The 11458-nt window shown below is 44.4% G+C and overlaps 1 protein-coding gene across 3 annotated transcripts in view; it reads right to left on the bottom strand.

Annotated features, from left to right (window-relative positions):
• Window positions 1-252: 252 nt before the first annotated feature.
• Window positions 253-11458, bottom strand: part of rnf141 (ring finger protein 141) — a 34967-nt gene continuing 23761 nt past the window's right edge. For all 3 annotated transcript variants that reach the window (XM_067994256.1, XM_067994257.1, XM_067994255.1), the window contains 2 exons: window positions 10379-10486; window positions 253-2345 (listed from right to left, as the gene is read on the bottom strand). In XM_067994256.1, coding sequence (XP_067850357.1) covers window positions 2195-2345; window positions 10379-10486 — 259 coding nt within the window. In that variant the 3' untranslated portion in view covers window positions 253-2194. The remainder of the gene's footprint in view (window positions 2346-10378; window positions 10487-11458) is intronic.

The raw sequence follows: 11458 nt of genomic DNA, 5'->3' as shown, positions 1-11458 counted from the left end.
ACAATCACCGATAAGCAGACATACACACAACAGTTCCAGTTATATGAATACCGATAAGCAGACATACACACAACAGTTCCAGTTATACGATTACTGATAAGCAGACATACACACAACAGTTCCAGTTATACGATTACCGATAAGGTACAAATTTCGGACTAAGTTACTTGCATTCACCGGGACACCGCTGCAGTTTGCCAAGATCTAATTATAGAAAGATGGAGTGAACACTACTTCAAGGACAGGTAATAATTCAGTTAATGAGCAAAATGTTTTATTGTGCTAAATCCAACAGTCAAAACTAAAAAAAAAGAAATTATTTCACCAATAAAGCAGAGAACTTTCCAGAACTGTCCGACTTTTAAGTGTTACATTTTCTTCCTGCAAAACAATGCAAATCTGTGTACATCTATTCATCAACAAAGTACAGCTTCGATAATCAAACACAACAGCTTAATACTTGGTAATCATTAACCTCATCGGTGTGCAGTTAGAGTATTAGAGATGCAGGCTACAACCATCACCTTCGAATCCTGTCTGCTGAACATCTGGAGTCTGGTTAAGGTCATATAAAGATTTTCATGGACTTTAATTTCTTGCCTCTCCAACAGAGGATTTTAGCAAACGAATCGCGGTCAACACGACGTCTGTACAAACAAAGGAGCCCGCATCTCGAGTGACGAGGCCTCAAATTTGTTACCGAGACGCTTTTCAGGAATGCAACAAGTTTAAGCATTTCACTGTTTCGTGTTGACTCTGTGCGGCAGTTATTTTTTTGGCATTGGAGATTATGAAGCAAAAAGAGTCTTGTTATTTCCTGGAAAACCCCCTGTCCAATCAGGACAGCAAGGAACTAAAAAGTTTTAATATAATTTGTAAATACTGCAGCAGCAGAGCTGCTCGATATTGCACGATTGCAGCAGCTCAGTGACACAGCAACTCACTCCAAAAAAGTGCTTACCGCTTCAACTTTTCGCGACGCGGGGAGACGAGTCAGGTTCACGGTGCGCTCAAAGTAAAACGTAGGTTTCGATAACTTTGCTTCCACTAACTGCTTGGTTGTGAACATCAGAAGGTTCCATTAAAAAAAAACAAACAATGATGAAAGTGTTTTTTTTGGGGGAGGAGGTAAAGGGGGAACTCCACCTAATGTAAAGAAGGAATCTTTTCAACGGATGAACTGATTATGGAGGAAGGGCAGGCTGGGAATAAAGAGGGTCAGAACATACGGATACGACCAGTGATACAGGCTGGTTTGGCAGATTAATCAAAGATATTTGAACAATCGTTTTCAATTTAACAGTTGCCTAAATGCATGAGCTGAAAGGCATCAGAGACTTTTTTCAACAATGTGAAATCATTAAAGTATTGTTACACATTAAATAAATATTTCTAGTAGATTTTCTTGTTACACACACAAGCTGCCTGCAGGAGGTACAGACAGTGACCTTAAACTCCAAACCAAAACAGGTTATTTTTTTTAAGAACTAAAGTCCTAATTTATATCAGTCTCAACACATTCACTGTGTGCTCACTCCTCATTAATTAACATTTGTAAAATACAAATTTGTTTGATAATGCACGCTTATGAAAATCTAGCAGCACCCTCACAAAAGGCCCATACCGCTAAATCACCAATTGGCATTCTATTTGGTTCACACTTTTAACAAGCAATTACAAACACAAATCAAATGTTTAAACCCCACCAACAAAGCAATAAAGATCAGTAGGAAAGACCAAACCTCTCTCTGTGCCCGGTAATCATAGCTTCCATGCAGTGAACAGCTCCAGGCACAAATATCAGGTTATAAGTTTCGTTTTTAAAAGGCAAACACTGCCATCAATTCATGTGAAGTGTCACAAGCGGTCGGCCAGAGTTCTTAGCGGCTGAACGGGCCAAAAACCAACGCAGCGATTGCTACGGAGTGCCCTGTAGACACGAACATAATGTAAACTCGACAGAGCATCGATTCCTGCGCGGGTTCATCCAGACAATAACACAGCCAAGGACTTCCGCCGGGTCTCAGTCTACTTCAACGCATGATCAAAATAGCGAGGGTAAAATCAAAGTGATCCGATATACAACGGCCTCAGTGCTCGTAAAACCTGTTAAAAAGCACTTTCCTTTGTGTGCAAGAGGCCAAATTTAAAGAGTCTTCTTCAGTTAGAGGACAGACGACCCCCGCCGTAAGTCTTAGGGCTTGTGGGGCTGCCCAGCCTCATCTGCCATTTTGAGAATATAATTCGCTATGTCTTCCTCGGTAGGTGCATCCGACACGACCCAAGAATCGCCAGCTTCCGTCACCTGCAGCCGACAAATAGGACAATTCCGGTTGTGGTCACTCCTGCCACAAAGATATGAAACAAACTCTCAGTTCGGGGGGTTAAAGAGCAAGGGTTTCACACACTGTCAGTCAGCCCAACATGCAGTAGTACAAACTAGTTGCAACATTCTTCGATGTTTGATGTTTCGCACCAAGTCCCGTTCACCCATCACCCCCTGCGCTCGCTGACCGACATCGGCTCCCAGTCCGGCAACGCCTCGATTCAAAAATTCTCATCCTTGTTTTCAAATCCCTTCGTGGCCTCACCCCTCCCAATCTCTAACCTCCTCCAGCCCTCCAACCCTCCAAATTCTCTGCATTCATACAATTCTGGCCTCTTGCGCATCCCCGATTTTAATCGCTCCACCGTTGGCAGCCGTGCCTTCAGCTGCTCTGGAATTCCCTCCCTAAACCTCTCCGCCTCTCTCTCCTCCTTTAAGACGCTCCTTAAAACCTACCTCATTGACCAAGTTTTTGGTCACCTGTCCTAATATCTCCTTATGTGGTTTGGTGTCAAATTTTGTTTGATAATTGCTCCTGTGAAGCACCTTGGGACGTTTTACTATGTTTAAGGTGCTATATAAATGCAGGTTGTTGTTATATGCATCAAGTTCAATTGTTAAGAGTTGTAGACTGTGGCAGTGTTACCGATCAGGGAAAAAGATTCTCGCTTTTTGCACCCAGCATAGAGCGCTGACTTGGGCTACTGCACGTTTTGTTAGTGAAAGATAGAAACATAGAAAATAGGAGCAAGAGTAGGCCATTCAGCCCTTCAGGCCTGCTCCGCCATTCAAAATGATCATGGCTGATCGTCTAACTCAGTACCCTGTTCCCGCTTTTTCCCCATATCCCTTGATCCCTTTAGCATTAAGAAATATATCTATCTCCTTCTTGAATACATCTAATGACTTGGCCTCCACTGCCTTCTGTGGTAGAGAATTCCACAGGTTCACCACCCTCTGAGTGAAGAAATTTCTCCTCATCTCGGTTCTAAATGGCATACCCCGTATCCTGAGACTGTGACCCCTGGTTCTGGACTCCCCAGTCATCGGGAACATCCACCCTGCATCTAGTCTGTCTAGTCCTGTTAGAATTTTATATGTTTCGATGAGATCACCTCTCATTCTTCTAAACTCTAGTGAATATAGGCCTAGTCAACCCAATCTCTCCTCATACGCCAGTCCTGCCATCCCAGCAATCAATCTGGTAAACCTTCGTTGCACTCTCTCCATGGCAAGGACATCCTTCCTCAGATAAGGAGACCAAAACTACACACAATGCTCCAGATGTGGTCTCACCAAGGCCCTGTATAACTGCAGTAAGACATCCCTGTTCCTCTACTCAAATCCTCTTGCAATGAGGGCCAACATACCATTCGCCTTCCTAACTGCTTGCTGCACCTGAATGCTCGCTTTCAGCGACTGGTGTACAAGGACACCCAGGTCTCGTTGCACCTCCCCTTTTCCCAATCTATCATCATTCAGATAATAATCTGCCTTTCTGTTTTTACAACCAAAATTGTTCTGCCATTTCTTTGCGGAATTACAACAATTATTCATTCCTGTCTGGCGCAAAAATAAAACAGGAAAGGTGGCTCAACCGTGGCTTACAAAAGAAATTAGGGATAGTATTAGATCCAAAGAGAAGACATATAAAATTGCCAGAAAAAGCGGCAAGCCTGAGGATTGGGAGCAGTTCAGAATTCAGCAAAGGAGGAAAAAGTGATTGATTAAGAGGGGAAAAATAGAGTATGAGAGTAAACTAGCAGGGAACATAAAAACTGACTGTAAAAGTTTCTATAAATATGTCAAGAGATAAAGATTAGTGAAGACAAATGTAGGTCCCTTACAGTCAGAAATGGGGGAAATTATAATGGGGAACAAAGAAATGGCAGAACAATTAAACACATACTTTGGTTCTGTCTTCACAAAGGAGGACTCTACTCATTGGAGTTCAGAAGAATGAGAGGCGATCTTATTGAAACATATAAGATTGTGAAGGGTCTTGATCGGGTGGATGCGGTAAGGATGTTCCCAAAGATGGGTGAAACTAGAACTAGGGGGCATAATCTTAGAATAAGGGGCTGCTCTTTCAAAACTGAGATGAGGAGAAACTTCTTCACTCAGAGGGTGGTAGGTCTGTGGAATTTGCTGCCCCAGGAAGCTGTGGAAGCTACATCATTAGATAAATTTAAAACAGAAATAGACAGTTTCCTAGAAGTAAAGGGAATTAGGGGTTATGGGGAGCGGGCAGGAAATTGGACATGAAGCTGAGTTCGGATCGGTCAATGCCCTGTGGGTGGCGGAGAGGGCCCAGGGGCTATGTGGCCGGGTCCTGCTCCGACTTCTTGTGTTCTTTAGATTTGTGGTTGGGATCAGATCAGCCATGATCTTATTGAATGGCGGAGCAGGCTCGAGGGGCCGATTGGCCTACTCCTGCTCCAATTTCTTATGTTCTTATGTTCTTATGACACAAATAACCTGCCAGAAATGTTAGGGAACCAAGGGTCTAGTGAGAGGGAGGAACTGAAGGAAACCAGTATTAGTAAAAATAGTGCTCGGGAAATTAATGGGGCTAAAGGCTGACAAATCCCCAGGGCCTGATAATCTACATCCCAGAGTACGAAAGGAAGTGGCCCTGGAAATAGTGGATGCATTGGTGATCATCTTCCAAAATTCTAGAGACTCTGGAACAGTTCCTACAGATTGGAGGGTGGCAAATGTAACCCCACTATTTAAAAAAGGAGGGAGAGAAAAAAACAGGGAATTACAGACCAGTTAGCCTAACATCAGTAGTGGGGAAAATGCTAGAGTCTATTATAAAAGATGTGATAACAGAACACTTGGAGGGCATTAACTGGATCGGACAAAGTCAGCATGGGTTTATAAAAGGCTACTGGAGTTTTTTTTGAGGATGTAACTAGTAGAATAGATAGGGGAGAACCAGTGGATGTGGTTTATTTGGATTTTCAGAAGGCTTTTGATAAGGTCCCACACAAGAGGTTAGTGTGCAAAATTAAAGCACATGGGATTGGGGGAATATACTGGCATGGATTGAGAATTGGTTGACAGACAGGAAACAGAGAGTAGGAATAAATGGGTCTTTTTCCGGGTGGCAGGCAGTGACTAGTGGGGTACCGCAGGGATCAGTGCTTGGGCCCAGGCTATTCACAATATACATCAATGATTTGGATGAGGGAACTAAATGTAACATTTCCAAGTTGCAGACGACACAAAGCTGGGGTGGAATGTGAGCTGTGAGGAGGATGCAGAGGCTCCAATGTGATTTAGACAAGTTGGGTGAGTGGGCAAGAACATGGCAGATGCAGTATAACGTGGATAAATGTGAGGTTATCCACTTTGGTTGTAAAAACAGAAAGACAGATTATTATCTGAATGGTGATAGATTGGGAAAAGGGGAGGTGCAACGAGACCTGGGTGTCCTTGTACACCAGTCGCTGAAAGTGAGCATTCAGGTGAAGCAAGCAGTTAGGAAGGCGAATGGTATGTTGGCCCTCATTGCAAGTGGATTTGAGTACAGGAGCAGAGATGTCTTACTGCAGATATACAGGGCCTTGGTGAGACCACATCTGGAGTATTGTGTGCAGTTTTGGTCTCCTTATCTGAGGAAGGATGTCCTTGCCATGGAGGGAGTGCAACGAAGGTTTACCAGACTGATTCCTGGGATGGCAGGACTGACGTATGAGGAGAGATTGGGTCGACTAGGCCTATATTCACTAGCCCAAGGCGGCCTTCGAGACACACGACAACGCAAAATCGTCGAGCAGAAGTTGATAGCCAAGTTCCGCACCCATGAGAACGGCCTCAACCGGGATCTTGGGTTCATGTCAAGCTACGCGTAACCCCACCAGCAAAAAGGGGAAAAAAATTATGTTTTTTAATATTCTCTCTCTCTCTGCCATTTTGGGTTTCTTTCTGCCTGTCTGTGTAATTGACACAATGTATATCCAGTGTACTGGGACGTGCTGTTCTCCGTGACTGGCCTGTTTGAATAACGACGACACCTTTTGATTGGTGTGATGCTGTCCCAGCACAGTATAAGATATGCGATTTGAGAACCTTTTCACTCATTCATCTGACGAAGGGGATAATCTCCGAAAGCTTGTGATTTTAAAATAAATTTGTTGGACTATAACCTGGTGTTGTAAGATTCCTTACATATATTCACTAGAGTTTAGAAGAACGAGAGGTGATCGCATCGAAACATATTAAATTCTAACAGGACTAGACAGACTAGATGCAGGGAGGATGTTCCCGATGGCTGGGGAGTCCAGAACCAGGGGTCACAGTCTCAGGATACGGGGTATGCCATTTAGAACCGAGATGAGGAGAAATTTCTTCACTCAGAGGGTGGTGAACCTGTGGAATTCTCTACCACAGAAGGCAGTGGAGGCCAAGTCATTAGATGTATTCAAGAAGGAGATAGATATATTTCTTAATGCTAAAGGGATCAAGGGATATGGGGAAAAAGCGGGAACAGGGTACTGAGTTAGACGATCAGCCATGATCATTTTGAATGGCGGAGGGGGCCTGAAGGGCCGAATGGCCTACTCTTGCTCCTATTTTCTATGTTTCTAAAAACTATATCTGATACAGTGCTCTGCCCATTCCAGTAAATTAGAAACACAGACATTTTATCACAGGAGGACATCATTCAACCCTTCTTGGTTGTAAGTAATTACTGACTACCTCACTGAAATTGCTCGCTTCCGGTTGTGTTAATTTTATTTCTGAGACATTGGAATCACTTTTCCATCCCCCCCGCCAGTTACAGGTTACAACTTTCAGCAGCCCTTCATGTTTCCATAGACATCTCTCCGTCTCCCTGTTCTGAATGAGTGGGTAGCAGTTTCCAATTTCTGTTGCACTTATTGCACAATTTCTTTTGTTGTCCAATTTCTACCTAGATTTCTACTTCCATCCCTCCAATTATATCCAGCCTCTCGACAGCTCTCATATCATCACGAGACAATAATTAGGGCAAGTGATTCAACAACAACACTTTGCATTTATATACCGCCTTTAACCCAGGGTGCTTCACAGGAGCGTGATCAGACAAAAATTGACACCGAGCCTAAGGAGATTTTAGGACAGGTGACCAAAAGCTTGGTCAAAGGAGTAAGTTTTACGGAGGGTCTTAAAGGAGAAGAGAGAGGTGGAGAGACAGGGATGCTTAGGGAGAGAACGCCAGAGCTATGGGCCTGGACGGCTGAAGGCACGGCCACCAATGGTGGGGCAAAGGGAGTGGGGGATGTGCAAGAGGCCAGAGATGTAGGAACACAGAGATCTCGGAGGGTTGTAGGGCTGGAGGAGGTTACAGAGATAGGGAGGGATGAGGACATGGAGGGATTTGAAAACAAGGATGAGAATTTTAAAATCGAGGTGTCCCTGGACTGGGAGCCAATGTGGGTCAGCGAGCACAGTGGGTGATGGGTGAACAGGACTCGGTGCGAGTTAGGATACGGGGGGCAGCAGAGTTTTGAATGAACTCAAGTTTACGGAGGGTGGAAGGATGGGAGGCCGGCCAGGAGAGCACTGGAATGGTCGAGTCTGGAGGTAACAAAGGCACGGATGAGGGTTTCAGCAGCAGACGAGCTGAGGCGGGGCGGAGACTGACGATGTTACAGAGGTGGAAGTAGGCGGTCTTTGTGATGGAGTGGATATGGAAACACCCTATGATGAATTTCTACCCTTGCTGCAGGTCTGCAATTTTGAATTTAAAAGTCCCAAAGGCAGTGAAAATGTCAGCGTGTGAGTGATGATGAATCATTTGCCCGATCAATAATGCCCCAGGGTTATCTTCACAGGTATTTCTGTAAAATCATGTCACACTTTCTTAACTCAATCTGTTGTGTCTCTTTGCTGTAATGTTTCTCTGATGTCATTGTCAATACTTTTAGTTCTTCAATTTACCTCTAATTCCAAAAGCTTATTTTCAAAGCTCTTTACACTGGTATCATTAGTTACATCTCGGCCTTTCCCTGTTTAACCTTTTAGCTCTATTTGCATTTTTGTTTTCCCATTTTCCCATATCCCGGTCTACCGAAGCATTAGCTCCCCACCTCTAACCCTCGTCTCGTTGAATCCCAATTACTGTATTTCTTTGGCGTTTAAATGCAAGCTGTTGTTGATGTGCCAGAACCGTAACTCTCCACTAGCTGTAGGGGATACTCGCCATTCTTAAACATAGAAAATAGGAGCAAGAGTAGGCCATTCGGCCCTTCGGGCCTGCTCCGCCATTCAAAATGATCATGGCTGATCGTCTAACTCAGTACCCTGTTCCCGCTTTTTCCCCCCTATCCCTTGATCCCTTTAGCATTAAGAAATATATCTATCTCCTTCTTGAATACATCTAATGACTTGGCCTCCGCTGCCTTCTGTGGTAGAGAATTCCACAGGTTCACCACCCTCAGTGAAGAAATTTCTCCTCATCTCGGTTCTAAATGGCATTCCCCGTATCCTGAGACTGTGACCCCTGGTTCTGGACTCCCCAGCCATTGGGAACATCCTCCCTGCATCTAGTCTGTCTAGTCCTGCTAGAATTTTATATGTTTCAATGAGATCTCCTCTCATTCTTCTAAACTCCAGTGAATATAGGCCTAGTCGACCCAATCTCTCCTCATACGTCAGTCCTGCCATCCCAGGAATCAGTCTGGTAAACCTTTGTTGCACTCCCTCCATGGCAAGGACATCCTTCCTCAGATAAGGAGACCAAAACTGCACACAATACTCCAGATGTGGTCTCACCAAGGCCCTGTACAACTGCAGTAAGACATCCTTGTTCCTGTACTCAAATCCTCTTGCAATGAAGGCCAACATACCATTCGCCTTCCTAACTGCTTGTTTAGGAGTAAAGAGGGTAGGTGCTACAATCTATATTTGCACTCCTTATATTAGTTCATCTACACATCAGAACATCCAATTATAATCATTCGTTAAATAATGAATGACTGTATATCACCGCACCTGGAATACTGCATACAGTTTTGGTCTCCATACTTAAGAAAAGACATACTTGCTCTCGAGGCAGTACAAAGAAGGTTCACTCGGTTAATCCCGGGGATGAGGGGGCGGACATATGAGGAGAGGTTGAGTAGATTGGGACTCTACTCATTGGAGTTCAGAAGAATGAGAGGCGATCTTATTGAAACATATAAGATTGTGAAGGGGCTTGATCGGGTGGATGCGGTAAGGATGTTCCCAAGGATGGGTGAAACTAGAACTAGGGGGCATAATCTTAGAATAAGGGGCTGCTCTTTCAAAACTGAGATGAGGAGAAACTTCTTCACTCAGAGGGTAGTAGGTCTGTGGAATTTGCTGCCCCAGGAAGCTGTGGAAGCTACATCATTAAATAAATTTTAAAACAGAAATCGACAGTTTCCTAGAAGTAAAGGGAATTAGGGGTTACGGGGAGCGGGCAGGAAATTGGACATGAATTTAGATTTGAGATTAGGATCAGATCAGCCATGATCTTATTGAATGGCGGAGCAGGCTCGAGGGGCCGATTGGCCTACTCCTGATCCTATTTCTTAAGTTCTTAATTAATTTATTTGCCCCAAAAGTGAGATTACATAAATCAAGAGTTATTGAGGCACCAATACAAGTGCACAGAAGGAGCTGAAAAGCATTTCCGTTCTACCAACATGCAAAACACTTGAAGAGCTCGGTCAGAATCCTGGAACTCCCTTCCTAACAGCACTGTGGGAGAACCTTCACCACACGGACTGCAGCGGTTCAAGGCGGCGGCTCACCACCACCTTCTCAAGGGGCAACTAGGGATGGGCAATAAATGCCGGCCTCGCCAGCGACGCCCACATCCCGAGAATGAAAAAAAAAAGCTCGCACTTAAAACACTGTCGACTCCTCTTTACTAATTGGCTCAGACATGGAGGTTTACGGCACAGGAGGCTGCCATTTGGCCCATCGTGTCTGTACTGGCTCTTTGCTAGTGCAATCCCAAACTAATCCCATTGCAGCTCCATCCACTTTCACACTTTGGGCTGCTTTCTACACATGGAGGGCGGACAAACTTACCATTTATCAATGCATTTCTGACAGAAACTGTGAGTGCAGGGCAGGATGAGGTCAGCGCGACCATCCATACAGATACAACACTCTTCCTCGTCGGTCATCTCCTTAATCCTACAGAAAGCATAAAATGGCGCTTGCGTTACATCTGATCAAACACGAACTTCACACCGACATTTGAACATCAGGTCCCCTTAATTATGTCCCCATTTTCTAGCTCAGGGATTGTCCTAATGACAGCCTGTGGGCACCATGCAGCTCTCGGCTCCATTTGCCTTTATATTTATTGCTCGCTGGCCTGTCATGTTTAAATTTTGTGGGCCTGGAGGTTTGGAAAGGGGCTGGTGTCTCCCAGTGGGTGCACAATATTTGGTTGAAGGTTGCTGAGGTGAGTTAATGCACTTGCTATTCAATTTAATACAATTATGGGAGACCCCAAAACTGGGGGCCATAAATATAAGACAGTCACTAATAAATCCATAGGGAATTCAGGAGAAACCTCTTCACCCAGAGAGTGGTGAGAATGTGGAACTCGCTCCCACAAGGAATAGTTGAGGCGAATAGCATCGATGCGTTTAAGGGGAAAAAGCTAGATAAACACATGAGGGAGAAAGGAATAGAAGGATATGTTGATAGGGTGAGATAAAGTACGGAGGGAGGAGGCTCGTGTGGAGCATAAACACCGGCATAGACCAGTTGGGCCGAATGGCCTGTTTCTGTGCTGTACATTCTATGTAATTCTATGAATAGTACACTTTCCATGAACTGAAAATGTTACAACCGTGTGTTGGTTCAAAGGGCTAACTGGGTGCACTTGTAGCTTTCCCCTGGAAGTTGTTTATCGGATCCCATGATAGTGCTATTTTTACCCGCAGATTAAGCCGCTGTATTGGTAAGCTTCTTTAAAGCTTTGGATATTGTTGGAGCTTTCAGTGAGTCACTCTGTTCCCCACCATGTGCTCAGCCTCGCAGCAACCTATTACAACAAAAAAAAAGAATTTGGTTTCAAGTTTCAATGTGTATTTATTTCTTCACACCATTATTCCTCGTGGATTATGTTCTGCATCACTCTTTGTGCAACACCCA

Source organism: Heptranchias perlo, chromosome 12 (genome assembly GCF_035084215.1).
Source record: "Heptranchias perlo isolate sHepPer1 chromosome 12, sHepPer1.hap1, whole genome shotgun sequence".
Classification (NCBI taxonomy): domain Eukaryota; kingdom Metazoa; phylum Chordata; class Chondrichthyes; order Hexanchiformes; family Hexanchidae; genus Heptranchias; species Heptranchias perlo.
The sequence above is the reverse complement of the archived record's forward strand: the minus strand, read 5'-3'. Positions and strand labels throughout refer to the sequence as shown.